A 15,042-nucleotide genomic window follows, 5' to 3' on the forward strand; every position below is an offset into this window, starting at 1 on the left:
CCAACTCATTCACTGCCAACCCAGTTAATATCTTTGACGTCTATAACCGTCAGTGGCGCTAAATGAGTTAAAAAAATGTGATCAGCAGCTTTTCATATCTTGCGTGGCGGTCCCAGAATTCGATTCTCAGAGTAGGTTGTGTGAAGGTGAAGTAACAAAGACGGATAGTGCCTTCTAACAATAGTTGTGACATTTTTACAAAGCATTACTAAATAATTTTTTTTTGGGGGGGGGGAAATGCTTTTGGATTTGTAGCAGATGTCAGAGATGCCGTGAAAGACCTGACAATCAAACCAAGGCGTTCTAGCAACTGTTGGGGGGGTGCCAAAAACCAGAATTCAATCAATCTTGAGCTAAAGAATCAACATTGCCCCCCCCCCCCCGTTGACACTTTTGTCTCCCTGACCTTTTGACCCCAACATTCAAGCACCTGCCCCAACCCCCCCCAACGTCCCTCCTGTACGAATCCGCGTTTGTCCGACCAGCTTTGTAAGACATTTAAGCAGTTGCTGTTTTTTTTCTCTCCCTCTCATTTAACTGCATCTCAGTGTGAGTTTGCCGTTTTTTTTTTGTTGTTTTTTTTGTCTGTGACAATCAGGAGTTATTGTGACAACACTGTATACCTCCATACACTCTTGAATATCCTTTCAGCCACTGTTTTGACACCTTTCTACCTCAATTACTTCGACACGCTGGGAAGAAAAAAAAAAAGAAAAAAAGAAAAAAAAACCTGGGTGATCATGATATTGATTTTGTTAGCCCTCCAACTAATGATTACAGACAATCAGATAACAGCTAATTGGGACTTTCTCTCTTGATTTGTTGCCATTGCCTTATGGAAAGGAAGGTGGTGGTAGGTAGGAGCTCGTGGAAAGGTTTTTGAAGTTGGACCCTCCAAGTGGCTGAGTACAGTGTTTCCTTTTTTTTTGGGATTCAAACACTGAAGAACCAAAGTGTGGCTCTCACATCTGTCAAGATTGACACACTTCATTTGTGATTTTCCCGTAGCTCTTGGCAGGATCGTCCGTTTATAATTAGAACATTTCTGGAAAAAAAAAAGTCTTAACTCAGTAAAGAAATGTTATTTCTTTTTTTTTTTGTTCTTGTTTTGAATGCAGTTGACTTTGGATTGAATGCAGTCTTTACTGCATCTACACTTTGGTGTAGATTGGACAGTTTCACTTTATCCATGTGCTCGCTGTGTATAAAAAAAAAGAAAAATATCTTGGACTTGAAATATTGCTGCTGTCAATCCCTTCATGGACCATTCACCACCACTTTTATGGGTCTGAATGCTTCTGGAACATCACTGCCTCCGCCTAGGAGAAGGTGGTGTGCAGAGGATGATGACAAAGTAACAAGATGCCTTCTGCTGTGACAATTGTATGAATTAACATGTATTACTAAGATTCATGGAGTAGAATATTTCTGGCTTTTTAGGGCTATGAATTATATCATGTAAGTTTGTTTTTGCTATTTCTTTGCTTTTGTTTTTTTCTCCATGCTGTTGCAAACCAGCGTACGGAGATGACATTTTAGAGCAGATTTATTACCTTAGTAATGATGATGGTGGTGATGATGATAATGTGACGATTTTTTGGGAAGCTTGTGTGCTCCTCGTGTCTTCAGCTAACTTCAGAAATTCAGGAAACAAGGCGTTGTGTCTTGTCTCTTAAAACTTCTCAGGAAAATCTACCTCTACCTCCAGTTGGATGCATTTATCCCAGTTGGGTGTCAAGTTCCATTTTAGTGGGTACACAGAGCGGGCAGATGTTACAGCCCGATTGACTTCTGCTGATGATGCAACAGCAGAAATCCCACAGTTCAAAAGTACTGCTTTCTATCGTACCACTGTTAGCACCACAAGTAGTCTTCAGTATGTTCACTCGACGTGTGCTTATTCCTTCTTTATCTATACGTACATGATTTTAATAAATGGGATGTTTCCTAGTAACCTTGGTAACAGTGAAGTGGGAAGGCAATGCAACTTTTTTTCTCTCTATTTTGAATGGTGAAGAGTTATTCTTGCCTATTTACTCAATGTGTTTGTGTGAATACTTTAAATTTGAATCTGAAATTAATAAAATACCAACTTTCTTAAATGTCACAACTGCATATGATATATTTTATTTTAATCTAACTAGATGATCTCAAATTGGTCAAGAAAATATCAACCTGTCAAATTAAAGCTTTTTCCGTTCACAACATAAAATATGAATTATATATTAAATAGGCTAATAAATCAGAAGGAAATTTAGAAAGAAACACGTAACGTGGCCCAGGGACTAGGGAGCAGTCACAGATTAAGATTAAGAGAAACAAAACACCCTTAATCCATATTAATAGCAATATTGTGTTAAAATGCGACACCTGCTGGTCAAAAAGAGACATTACAGTGATAAGAAAACCTGTTGGGTTATTTCAAGGGTTTTATAGTCATTTTATCTTGCCCAGAGCCTCTATTTGAGTGCTTTATTATATGCAACAATAGTTTATTCACTTTTAAGATCGCCATATGCACACATTTGTGTTGAGAACGCCTCAAACAATTTGGTCATAATGATCGTCCTGCAGTCAAACAGCTTTTTCTCAAGCACCGCCCAGTGATCGTGACAGTGGTCATGAACCAATCGCATCCGGTATGTTTAAACTGGCACAAAGGAGCGCATGATTCGAGATGAAGCGGGGACTGGGGAGGCGGAGCTAAAGGACCTCGTCAAAAAGCAAACAGATAGAATGTAGCAAAACAACGGGCAGGAAGTCTTACAGTTATGCGTTATATATTTCTTACAAAGTAACTTTACGTGTAAGTTTAGCCTAAAATGAGACTCCGATCACAGAGAACCTTGACGCCCTACACGGAGACGCCAAGGAAAACACGGCAGCCGTCCAGCAACGAAGCTACACCAAGACGAAGTCGTCGTGTATTAGTCCCAGAAACTCCATTACAAGATAAGGTAACGCAAAAAAAAATAATAATAAGTATTTCCTGTATTTCACAAGTATTTCAATGTCCTGACATTTACTCTCAATGCAAACTACGCTTCGTGCCTACAACTTAGCTCGAGTGAATTAGCCGTGCTATTGCTAGCTATTAGCTAGCTTTCGATTGTTATGGTCTCAAAATGAAAGTTTAAAAGATCGTCTGCGAAGTTAGATCGAGATTTGGCATTTACCTGATTTATACATATTCAAAGAATTGTAAAACTATCAACGTTTGTGTAATCAGGCCAACATGCACATCTCAAACTCCAATGCATTAATCGTATTGTTTTGATTGTGGCCTTAGTTGTATGGGTGGCGCAAATTAAATGTGCTCAATACCATATGCAGAATATTAATAATATTTATTATAGTGTGTATTCTCCCTAATGTTTCTTTGTAAACACAACATTTTGTGTGTTTTAATGAATGTGCTGGAATTGTGAGGATTAGTTGAGCAGGGCAGATTTAAATGGGCCAGCTTCATGTGTGTACCAATAAGTAGGTCAACATCCATGCAAAGTATGACATATATTTTGTTCATACACAATGTTGCAGAATTCCTCGCTTCAATATAATGTTTAATACAGTATGACACCTTTCAAATAATGAGTGAAATATAATCTTTATATGAAAAGTAATGAAGCTGCCAGTGCCCAACCAGAACCTCTTACTGTGAAGGTTGAAGTGCTGTCAGATTCTGAAGATGTCCCACCCATGAGGAGGCGCGTGCTGCCCTGTAGGTGGCTGAGAAAAAGAGCCATTGCTACGGTTGTCAAAGAAACAGGTGATCATTTTTTCCCGCTCCTTCCTCATAAGTTGATACCCTGACCTTTTTTTCCTGGCTCTAACTTGACACTGTTCTTCAAGATGCGGTCTTGAAGACTCCCCCCAGGTCTATATTGCGCCATGAACGCATACTGTCAGAGATGGACCCTGCATCTCCTCATAATTCATTCACCCAAAAGATCTCCACCCCCATTGTTCGATTCCTCACACCCAGCAAAGAGAGTAAGTAAATCCTCAGTCTGTATTTTTTCTGATGTCTTCACTTTTGTGAAGTGAGAAAGAAATTGGTCTTTATTTTTTCAACAACAACAAAAATCAAGATTTCAAGAGCGAAGAAAACAATGTAATGATGAGTCCTGAACAAGGAGTGTTTGGTTACGGCTCCATTGACCTCCTGGTGGGAGACGTGGACAACCACATCTTCAATCCGTAAGCATTATTTTCTGCCCGTTTAAGTGTCATCCTTGCTATTGTCATTATCACAGTATCGGACTTTCACCATATTTTTTTCCAGCTTCACTTTCATCAAGAACCTGCCATCCCAGTCGCACTATTCCCAGCCCAGACTACCTGACATCCCCCCTAAGACCAGGAGTACCCCAGAGGCCACGCTTGTAGTGGACCTAGTGAGTACCAACCTTTTTTTCTTTGTCCCTATTAAGGCTGAGTCATGTATGGTACGCAAAATAAGACAAACTATCGATGGTTGTGCTTTCAGGATCAAACATTGATGTTTGGATCTCTGAATGTGATCGACAATGCCGAATACACCTTCCAGACAGCATTTCAGGATCATCAATATAAGGTGAATGTAAAAAATCAATTTGCATGTTGAATGGGGCTACTTTTTCACAATTCATCTGTGAATTTTGCGGTTTTATAGCCGTTGTTTCATTAGCATGAACATGTTTGTCTGCCTTGGCCCCATGCCGACGATGGCTTTCCATTGTTTGGCACAAACAGGTTTACGTGATCCTACGGCCATATGTGAAGGAGTTTCTGCAGTCCGTGGCAAAAGCATACGAGGTGTGTGTCTATGTATTTTGGATCTAGTATACAGTAATGAATGTCTGTGCTGATTTTATCTCCTCCTCCACATTTTGAATCCATTTGAGATAAGAGTTGGCCCAGGCTAACTAAATTGTGCATATTTGTAACATCTTTGTTTTGTTGTTTACCTTGACTTTAGCTTTTGACATGGCACACTTTAAACTGTAGGGGGAGCCCTTCTGCAAACGGTCCTCGCATGTCTTTTAATAAGAGCCAGTAAGTGTTTTTTTACATTGTGGTCCTATGTTGCAGCTCTTTGTTTACACTTGTGCAAAGCGGGAGTACGCTGAGAAGATTTTGGACATCCTGGACCCGCAAAGGAAGCTCTTTCGGTAGGTCATCCTGAAAGCATTTCACTTTGTGCATTGTAAGGAATTAATGAATAACATCATAATTTTGTTCCCTTGCAGCCACCGTCTTTATCAGGATGAGTGTTCCTGTGTTCTCGGCCACTACGTCAAAGATCTCGGCGTCCTGGGGAGAGATCTGCACAAGACTGTGGTTCTGGACAACGCCCCCCACACCTACCCCAACCATGTCCGTAGTACACAGATTGTCGACCTTGTTCGTTGGCCGTCAGTTTGATTCAATTTGAGATGTCATCTGGATTTTGCAGTTGATGAACACGCTTCCCATCAAGAGTTGGTCTGGTGAATCTGACGACCGAGAACTCCAGAAGCTCATCCCCTATATGGAGAAACTGTCTGCAGCGGTTCGTCTGACATTTATCGCTTTTTTGTTTGCATCTTTTATGGCCGTGTGTATTTTGGCGATTTCTTTTTGAATCCTGAAAATGTTAGTTGTGCTTTCCTCTGGTCAGTTCCAAATCAAACCGCAGGTTATCTGCAGCAGCAGACTTTCCACGGGCACGCTCGTATCATCTCCTGTGTTTTTTCAGGAGGACTTTCGGGAGGTGCTGAAGAAGAGGAAGGATCACTTCCACCGATTGCTGTCGGAGGACTGATGTGACACCCCCCCCCCCCCCCCCCCCAACACACACACACACACACACACACACACTTGACTCTCTCAGCTTTGTTTTTGCATTTTTGTTGCGTTGGCAAAATTTGGTGCGGTTAGCTAATGTGCCAACCGATGTGTGGTGGTGGTGGACATGCATGCCTTGTGCCTCTTCCAAGGACGACAGATCCATTTTTCAGTTATGCTGCTCTATATTTTGCACCACATTACCATCAAATCATTCCCCTGAGTAGAAGACCCGGAGATGAAACTTCAAATGTGTTGTGTATATAATTATTTATTATTTCGCCAAATCCTTTTTATTTTAGATAAATGTTTAATGCAATAAAACTAATTGTGGGATAATTATCCTTTTGTATGATTGTGAAATATCTGCGGCATTTAACAACACAGCAGTTAAACAAATACCCGCGATAGATTTTCTTAAACTCTCTCATCTCCGAGCCTCAAATGCGACACCTAAGTCATACATTGTTTACAGGCGGATGGCACGGCTCTGTCGTTTTGGACTTCTCAGCTGGGTTTTCAGCTGTGTGTCTCTCAAAACAAAAGCAGCCTGTAAAAATAAGTCTTCACTTCACGTATGGCCCCGCGGCTGCAGGAAAGAGCCAACAGAGCAGCAAGTGGAAAAGATTTGCAAAACAGTTCAGCCGTGCTCTTTCCATCTGTTCACTTGTTGCAAGTTTCATTACACTTGCTTAATTGTAATCCAATAACTATGACACACAAACAGCAATGCTGACAGTGAACACGGCTAGAAAAGAACACTTTCAAAGTATACTCAGTCATATCCGTGATAGTGAACATTTCGACTGTGAGTCTCAATCTGGAAGTTAAGTGCTTACCCTCCTGCTGCATCTCCTCTGCTTTATTTGCTCCATATGGTGTTTGACATGGTACCCGGCCGGGAAGGGAAGGGAAGGGAAGAGAAGGAGGGGGTGCAATGGGCGGAGGGAAAGCCTAGTATTTTGTCCGTCCTGAAATTTGATTCACAACTTCAGGATCCTGGAAGACAAAAAGAAAAACCAAGAGGGGGAGGGAAGAAAGGCTTTCTTCTTCTAACCACCAGAGGCGTAAACTCAACAAACAGCCTACAACCTACTGGAAAAGTAAGTTCTTTAATTCTAAGTTTTAAATGTATTTGACTAATAGTGTGTGACTCAAGCGTTGTTTCATTTATCTCTGCGATTGTTGCCGCTTAGGCGCAAAACAAAAGACAGACAAAAGTCATAATGACTTTTAACTGCGTTTTAATTGAGACGTAGCTTCTCGCACGGTGGGCCACATTTTGTTCGTTTTTATTCACTTGGTGACCAAGTCATCTTGACCCAATATTCAAGCGGCATTTTTTAGAATTGCACAACACAGCCGGGAAAGTATTTTTCTTTTTTAAAGCGGGAGAAAAGCCGCTCTATTCGATCGTACGCGCATTTTCCACATGCAGACGATCACGAGTTGATCACCACGAATTGCATTTATGTGGTTTGGAATTATTTGAATATGGTCGCGTCATTTCATTTGTTTGGAAAAAGAGAAAAAAATTGGTTCCGAGTGCAATTGTTTGCCTTGCAAGTGTGCGCCAAAACGACTTAACCGAATGTGAGCCACACATGTCAATGAAAGTCAGCGTGGGTTTGAAGCAACAAAAGGAGACGCGTGGATGTTGTTATTGTGGCGTTAAAGTCATTTAACGCATCCACGTGCAGCACGCGTGGGTTACAACAGCACACATTCATCCCGATATAATCGCAATGAACGTAACACAAATATAGAAATTGCATGCAACTTTAATTAGAGTTCATTTAATTGAAAAAGCAGACCATCCCAAGAATATGAGTGACGTCACCGAAATAGTCACTTTGCTTTGTAAATAAAAGTCAACAAACAGAATTGATTCTTCGTTAATCCATCCTCAAGATGTTGTCGACACAATTTATTGTGACGTCATCTGGGTCCGTATATTTATTTATTATATTCAACGCGCACTTTCAAGCAGTGATTGCAAATGTGCGGAAATTTACCTGCGGGAGAGAAGGCACAGATTACAAAGCCCATACCCCCCCATCCAGATAGATAGAACTCCTTTCTGGAATATTTTAATAGTTTTCCATATTAGGCATATTTTCTAGGCATGTTTACATCTCCAGATGTATTGTTTGTCTCAACCTATCTGGGATAGGCTCCAGCTCACTTGCTGCTCTACTGGGAACAGGAAAAATAAATGGATGGAAAATCTGAATCATTTTTCTGTTGCCTGTTCATGTTGTTTTAATCAGGTGCCAGGCTGTGCGACTATGAACACGTCAGGGCTTAAGGCCGGCGACGGGCAGAACGCAAAGGAGCTCGACAGCATGAAGGAATCCATCAGTGACATCATCAATCAGCTTCAGGACATCGACCCTGCTAGGCTGTCTTTCTCCCCCTTCCTGGACCTGGACACACAGATCTGCATGGCACCCGTGTCAGACAGTCCAGAGTCCTCGGTGGAGGAGCTGCACTCGTCCTCCCACTCGGCCTCCGGCTCGCAGCGTTCCCTGGAACATCTACCGTCGGCTGACGAGCCAAAGAGTAAGTTTAGACTGCACCAAAGTCCATCTGAGATGTGCTCCAGCTCAACTCAGCATTTAACATATTGCATCTTTGAACTTTTGAGTCAGAGGAATCACAGTTCTAAATGTCTCCAGTTTTCTTGGATATATACTTAAAAGAACATTTTGGGTGAATGTTGACTGGATGTCAAATTCGGTAATGGGAAACAATCACAGACACACATACACATTAAATCAAAACTAACTTAGCAAAGTAATAATTACGATATGCAGGAGTGGTTTGTTGATGTTCTGGGAATTTATAGGATGTGGCAGAGCAGATCATTTGAGGTTCAGGCATTAAGATAATCTCCTAAAACCCACTTTCGACGCCTTGACATGTTTAATATGGTGATAATGCAGTGGATGATGCGTAAGAGTCTCCAGAGATGAATTTTACTGTTTGGTTTTGGATGCTGTCTTAATCTGTCCCTCTGGTTTGAACAGACTCGGCCTCTAGCCACCAGCAGCCTAGCAATGGCCTCCACGAGGAGAAAAGGAGACACGGCCACACAGAGGAGGGAGCGCTGGATCAAACTCTTTCCACTCCGATCACCACAGAGCGTAATTTGGCCGGCGCCACGGAAAACTGCATCAAGGCTCCAACTCTGATGTCTCAGGGAGACATCCCCAACGGCACAAACACACCAAAATGGAGTCCAGAACCCCCTTGTCTGAGCTGTACGGGGGATGAAGATCGACCCCTGATGGCTCCACCGCCGGATAGCGTGGAGCTGACGGTGTGGAGCCCGGAAGGCGTGCTGGACACTCGCGAGGAATCCGGTCGGTGCTGCTGCGTGTGCAAATGCTGTCAGAGGGGCCGAGTCCCCGCCTTCCTCTCAGTGCTGGCCTCTTTTCTGTGTGCGTCGGCCATTCTCTACGCACTCCATAGCTACGTCCACGTTCAGCTCCCCGACTGCCCCGACGTGACCAGCCGGGTGGTCTTCACCCTCTGCTGCTGTGCGGTGGCGACAGTCCCCGTCGTACTCGGTAGGCATCATTCACAACAGACACGGAAAAGCGGAAGGATTAGGAAGGATTCAATTTGTCTGGCCGCCTCGTCTTGGAATGTTTCAACGTCTCCTGTCCTCTTTTATTTGGTGCACTTTCAACCTCTACACAGCGGGCGTATGGCAGGCCATTTATTTAATATTTTCTTCTAAATTCTGATTTTTTTATAGTCAAAAAACATAATTTTCAAAAATTGTTCATCGTCAAACAAAAAGTAAAAATTAAACCCAGAGATAAAAACAAATATTATACATGTAAGTGAATCATCTCAATTATTTTTACTGAAAAAAATGGTGTCACTTAACAAAATAAAATAAATTCACCAATAATCATTTTTCTTTACAAAGTGGCATTAAAAAAAATGTTTTTCCTAACATTTTCCTTCTGTGCCCTCTCCAGCGATGCTCTTAGGTGCAATGTGCCGCTTCTGTAGCGCCTCGTTCAGTTTGCACGACTCACCTCCCCGAAGACACGCAATTCAGCAGCTGTTCGTGACTGCATCCCTGCAGTTGTTATTCCTCTACGTCCTCAATCTTCTCGTCATGGCGGCCTTCATCCCTCAACAGCAGCTCAAATTGGTACCAATGTCGGTCGCCATGTTCATTCTGGGAAGGTAACTTTCTATTCATTAAATATATAATATATCTAATTAGAGTTATTATTCATAGAGTTTCAGTTCTTTATAAAATTTTTTGCTACCGACGCTGGTTAAGATGTGTGTGCAGTGGACGAGAGTCAGTCTATTTTCGACTCAAAGCGACCACAATTACAATGTCACGAACAAAACCAAACCCTAAAAGCTACTGTAAGTCAAACTTGTACACGACAAAAGTAATTTTCTTTAACCTACTGGCACGTGAGTCACATCACTGTAACATTACAGTTGATTTTTTTTTTTTTTTGCCTCCCCTCAAACAGGCTTGTTTACTGGGCCAGCCTGAACGCGTGCAGCTCCTGGAGAGGCTTCGGCTCCGGCCTGACCATCTTCCCGCTCATGGCCTTACTGGTTTACAATCTGTTTCTCCTGTACAACCTGTACCGCCGCCGAGAGTCGCTCCTTCCTTCCCAGGACATTTTTTTTAATCAGGTCACCACATCTTCTTGGTTGGGGGAGACGACACAGAGCCCAAGTGGCACACCAGACGTGCTGGCCACAAACTTCCCGAACTCTCAGTGAGGACATGTGTGCTCTTCTTCCAGAAGGAAATCTCTTCAAAAATAAGTCATTCCTGTGGTCCACAGTCCGGCAAAGCTAAAGAAGTTGCCACGATAACCTCTCAGTTCTTGATGGCTTCAATGATTTAACTCTAGTAGACTTTTTTTTATTTTATTGTTTACTTTTTGAAACTCAAGAGCTCTTTGCCAGCTTTTGGTGGTGATGGGGCCAAGCACTCCAACAAGTCCTTTCAAGCTACTCCAGTACAAATGTCTTCAATTCTCATGTTGCTTAAAAAAAAAAAAAGTTTGTAAAAAGTTTGTGTATATGAAGGCAGAATAAAATCCAGTTGTTAAAAAAAAAAAAAAAAATCTGGCTGCTGGGCCTCTGAAGAGTTATTCTCAGAAGAACGTATATATGCGTGCAGCATTGGGACTGTTATTATGTGTGCTCCAAGTTGCCCTCCATCTGCTGCCTACTGGCTTACTTTGCTGCTGATGTTGCTCTCTGGCCCCTGTAATGAGTCTAAACTAAAATAGAAAGCCAACAGAAGAATAATAAAAATAAACTTAATTGCAGACAATTATTCTGGGAGACGTGTGTGGGCTCATGGAGGAGAATGTGAAATTCAGTGACTCGGAACCACAAACATGGATAAAATTGTGGGTACACCTCTGTTCATGAAAGACAAACCCACATAGGTCACAGAAATAACTTAAATCTGACAAAAGAATTAATGAAAATGTGTAATGAATATTAACCAATGAAAATCAGTGCGTTTGAGTGGCGCTCTAACATAATTAGCACTTCAAGAACACGGACGCCATAGATGCGCTTGTTATACATGAACAGAACGGCACCATAATTTAAAAAAATATATATATATATGCGAATATAATTATTAAGCCCATCGACAAGAGATTTGACCTTAACAGCAGCGCCCCCTAGCCGCATGAGTACGTAATGAACACAACCAGACTGTGACGTAAACCTATTTCCAAAGATGGCGGCGTTGGTGGGTACGTAATGTTTTGAGTGAAATAATACGCTTTCGTCAAGTCTATCGGGCTTTATAAGAGTGATTTGCTAATCTTATTTGGGATTTTGGACACCAAATCGGACTGTCTTATGTTTCACTGCGTCAGTATTTGGAGCAGCAACTTTTAAGCGCATATGCACGCTGACCTTGCTGTGTCTGCGTTAGCTTGCTAGCTAATATGCAAGAGAATCAAACGACTGCTGTAATTCCAAAAGCCTCGTTGTAACCTAACAGAAAAGTTAGAAACAGATAGACGACGCAGACATCCAGTAGACAAGGACGTTTGGTGGATTATTTACGTTTTCTTTGCTTTTTACATGATTGTAAATGCGCTCATAATTGTTAGGCAACAGAACAATATGAATAGACAATAAAATAATTATCATACAGCCAGCTTTGACAAATGGGTGACTAAAAATTAATCTCAAATACTTAATGCATGCCGTTATTTTTGCAGGGCCTCGCCTGACCATGTCTGGCAGTTTTTCTGCAAGGTAAGTAAATAACTTATGTATGCTCGAATGTGAAGTTTCAACATGGCGTCCATCTTAAAGATGACAATTGCACAGGGTAAATCATGGTACTAAATTTAACCTGCTCTTTCTTCCTCAGACCAATTTCATCATTGTTTCTTCAGCAGCAGAAGAGTCTGCACAATGCCGCTAAAAGCGAGAATACCACCACAAGGTGAGATGCTTGTGTGTTTGATAAAATCAAGTTCCTTATAATAAGGTATTGTCCCTTCTTACAGTTTGGTCCCCGTCCGAGAGAAAAGCACGGCAGTGGCGGCTGCCAAACCATCGTCTGTAGCCAGCAGCAAGGGCGAGTATGTCATCACCAAACTGGATGACCTTATTAACTGGGCTCGCAGGGTGAGTCGACCGTCTTTTGTGTCTATTGAATTACAAATTAAGAGTTAAGGTCAGATGATTTATACAATTAATATGGATGCACCAAAGGTTATATCACTGTCAAGATCTGTTGTTTTTACCCCTGTAGAGTTCTTTGTGGCCTATGACCTTCGGCTTGGCGTGCTGTGCCGTAGAGATGATGCACATGGCGGCACCGCGCTACGACATGGACCGCTTCGGCGTGGTGTTCCGCGCCAGTCCTAGACAGTCTGATGTCATGATTGTGGCCGGGACCTTGACCAACAAAATGGCTCCAGCTCTCAGGAAGGTGAGGGGGCAGAAGTCTAATCCTCGAGTACAATGTCAGTATTGTGCTTAATATTACAATATGAATAAACTATATATAAAGAATTGGAGCAACACTTAACAACCTCATGTCACACATGTTCAAATCACAGCATTGAGGGACTCGGTGGCTCTGTCTCATCCAAATGCAAAGTACAGCTTTCATTACTATGGTGACCGACTGAGCACGTTGGCATGCAACTGATCGGCTGCTCAATGTTGCCAGCGCAGTGACCTTCAACGAGTTTACCAACGGTTTTGTTTTTTAAAGCAATGAGCAACTAATTTAATAATGTTTCTGGTAGTTTTGGAGACCCAAATATTTGTTGTATACAAAAAATTTAATGTTGAAAATGATGTAAATACTTTTTTCCGACAGGTGTACGACCAGATGCCTGAGCCAAGATACGTTATTTCCATGGGAAGGTAAGATGACTTAAATCATTTTTAACTGCTGTGACTTAATATTGGCATTAAAGCAGATGTTTCATGCTTGTTTGCGCCCCCTAGCTGCGCAAATGGAGGAGGCTACTATCACTACTCTTACGCTGTCGTCAGAGGCTGTGACCGAATTGTACCAGTGGACATTTATGTTCCAGGTATACATATATGTGAATAATGATCTTTAAAATGTTGGCTATATTACCGTAATTTCCGGACTATAAGCCGCACCGGACTATAAGCCGCACCAGCTAAAATTCAGGGATATTTTAGTTTTTTTCTTACATAAGCCGCACCGGACTATAAGCCGCACGTGCACATGAGTTTTTTTACAAAGAAAGACAGTACACAGAAAGCCGTAAAAATCCATAAATACGCCGCACCGCCATTTAAGCCTCAGGGTTCAAAGTAACCTTCTGAATAAAATGCATTAAAAGTTCACATTCATTACAACTTGTTTTTGGTGAGCAAAATGTCAGAAGAATTGAATTTAAATGATTGATTGGGTTTTAATACAATGCAGATGGTCCAAACAGCGCCACTGCTTTGTGTAATCTCTGAGTCACATGGCAGAGTATGAAAAAGGGTTTAGAGCCCTTTGACGCAGGTCACCTAGCGTGCATTCCTACTAAAGCTCATAATAGTCACAAGCAACACAGCCAGAATAAGCAGCAGCCATAGTAGTGTTTCAAAATAGTATTTTTGTTGTTGTTTTTTTCTTCAAGATACCGCACAACAGTGGTCTACAGCCTTTTTACGAGTGTATAAAAGTGATCAAGTCATCACAAAAATCACGAAAGAAAATCTTATATAAGCCGCACCTGACTATAAGCCGCAGGGTTCAACATTTTGGAAAAAAGTCGCGGCTTATAGTCCGGAAATTACGGTAATGTGATATTATTTATAGTACAGTCATGGAAAATAGATGTAGTCTGATAGAATAAAATTGTGATTTATTTCTCCATCCTACTACTTCTGCTGCGCACAGGGTGCCCACCCACCGCAGAGGCTCTCCTCTATGGAACATTGCAGTTGCAGAAGAAGATCAAGCGTGAGAAGAAGTTGGCAATCTGGTATCGGAAGTGAATGGGCATTATGTATGACTGTGTGTGTGTGTGTGTGTGTGTATATAATACACCTGAGCTTTAAGTGTTGAAGTTCTGGTTTCATTTGGGAGGTTGTTCATCCTCAATGTAGAACTGCAAGAAATCACCATAAAATAAAGTCAGAATTATTTAACGTTAGCTGTACCGATGCTTGTTTTCAACTAAACTCTGACCTTTTTTAAAGGAATCTGCTGTCATATCTGCAGAATAGTTTTAAATTGTCCCATGAGTACTTGACAGTGGTCTACCAAGTGTAGTGCGTTAGCCTGCCACCAGATAGCGCCAAATCTCAATTTGACAGCAGACAATGCAGAAAAAGTACAAGCGAAAATCTGGCTATTGTTTTCATTGCAACTGTGCTTTTTGTTTAATTTGAAAAATAATCACTTGCTCTGACTTTGACAAAGGTCATTTCAAGCATTTAAAAAAAAAAAAGGAATCTACCCACTACTAAGTTTCCCCATCTGACTTTTTCTGTCCATCTAATGAGTTTATATTTTTGTGTTCATATGACTTGTACGGTTATCTTTTAACAGCAATGTATACAGTACTTTGTCGCCAGTCTGCATTTGTCGACATTAAACACCTCTTATTAACTGAGCGTGCTAATGCTAATGCTGAGTCAAGTGCTGCTTAAATTTGTCTAATGAAGTGGGCGACTGTGGAGTGTAAAAGCTGCCCTGTTGTTCCCTTGTGACACGCT

General features: G+C 41.6%; 3 protein-coding genes across 4 annotated transcripts; all 3 read left to right on the plus strand.

Moving 5' to 3' along the window:
* The first annotated feature begins 2,658 nt into the window (after positions 1-2,658).
* ctdspl3 (CTD (carboxy-terminal domain, RNA polymerase II, polypeptide A) small phosphatase like 3) lies at positions 2,659-6,150 on the plus strand. Its single transcript, XM_049719236.1, has 11 exons — positions 2,659-2,957; positions 3,664-3,769; positions 3,853-3,993; positions 4,092-4,200; positions 4,286-4,397; positions 4,490-4,576; positions 4,735-4,797; positions 5,074-5,153; positions 5,232-5,358; positions 5,438-5,533; positions 5,720-6,150. Exons 1-11 carry the CDS (start codon positions 2,823-2,825, stop codon positions 5,783-5,785), a joined length of 1,122 nt encoding a protein of 373 aa, XP_049575193.1. The 5' UTR covers positions 2,659-2,822; the 3' UTR covers positions 5,786-6,150.
* A 148-nt stretch (positions 6,151-6,298) lies between these two features.
* On the plus strand, positions 6,299-11,149 carry LOC125968010 (uncharacterized). Its single transcript, XM_049719234.1, has 5 exons — positions 6,299-6,911; positions 8,079-8,370; positions 8,838-9,380; positions 9,801-10,014; positions 10,320-11,149. Exons 1-5 carry the CDS (start codon positions 6,684-6,686, stop codon positions 10,576-10,578), a joined length of 1,536 nt encoding a protein of 511 aa, XP_049575191.1. The 5' UTR covers positions 6,299-6,683; the 3' UTR covers positions 10,579-11,149.
* A 325-nt stretch (positions 11,150-11,474) lies between these two features.
* Positions 11,475-14,472, plus strand: ndufs7 (NADH:ubiquinone oxidoreductase core subunit S7). Of its 2 annotated transcripts, XM_049732202.1 has the most exons (8): positions 11,475-11,576; positions 12,054-12,090; positions 12,209-12,283; positions 12,348-12,468; positions 12,596-12,775; positions 13,172-13,218; positions 13,303-13,391; positions 14,222-14,472. In XM_049732202.1, exons 1-8 carry the CDS (start codon positions 11,561-11,563, stop codon positions 14,317-14,319), a joined length of 663 nt encoding a protein of 220 aa, XP_049588159.1. In that variant the 5' UTR covers positions 11,475-11,560; the 3' UTR covers positions 14,320-14,472. The 2 variants fall into 2 exon arrangements, with proteins under 2 accessions (XP_049588159.1, XP_049588158.1); XM_049732201.1 differs by lacking the exon at positions 11,475-11,576 and having other exon boundaries at positions 12,017-12,090.
* Positions 14,473-15,042: the final 570 nt, after the last annotated feature.

The sequence above is a fragment of the Syngnathus scovelli genome, chromosome 10 (genome assembly GCF_024217435.2).
Source record: "Syngnathus scovelli strain Florida chromosome 10, RoL_Ssco_1.2, whole genome shotgun sequence".
In the NCBI taxonomy this organism is placed as follows: domain Eukaryota; kingdom Metazoa; phylum Chordata; class Actinopteri; order Syngnathiformes; family Syngnathidae; genus Syngnathus; species Syngnathus scovelli.

Coding starts and splice junctions, on each gene's coding strand:
- ndufs7 (XM_049732201.1), top strand. CDS start 12,032: ATGCATGCCGTTATTTTTGCAGGGCCTCGCCTGACCATGTCTGGCAGT. Junction 12,469..12,595: donor TTATTAACTGGGCTCGCAGG/GTGAGTCGACCG, acceptor TTACCCCTGTAG/AGTTCTTTGTGGCCTATGAC. Junction 13,392..14,221: donor AGTGGACATTTATGTTCCAG/GTATACATATAT, acceptor TGCTGCGCACAG/GGTGCCCACCCACCGCAGAG.
- ctdspl3 (XM_049719236.1), top strand. CDS start 2,823: ATGAGACTCCGATCACAGAGAACCTTGACGCCCTACACGGAGACGCCA. Junction 4,201..4,285: donor GACAACCACATCTTCAATCC/GTAAGCATTATT, acceptor ATTTTTTTCCAG/CTTCACTTTCATCAAGAACC. Junction 4,577..4,734: donor TTCAGGATCATCAATATAAG/GTGAATGTAAAA, acceptor TGGCACAAACAG/GTTTACGTGATCCTACGGCC.
- LOC125968010 (XM_049719234.1), top strand. CDS start 6,684: ATGGTGTTTGACATGGTACCCGGCCGGGAAGGGAAGGGAAGGGAAGAG. Junction 8,371..8,837: donor GTCGGCTGACGAGCCAAAGA/GTAAGTTTAGAC, acceptor TGGTTTGAACAG/ACTCGGCCTCTAGCCACCAG. Junction 9,381..9,800: donor GACAGTCCCCGTCGTACTCG/GTAGGCATCATT, acceptor TGCCCTCTCCAG/CGATGCTCTTAGGTGCAATG.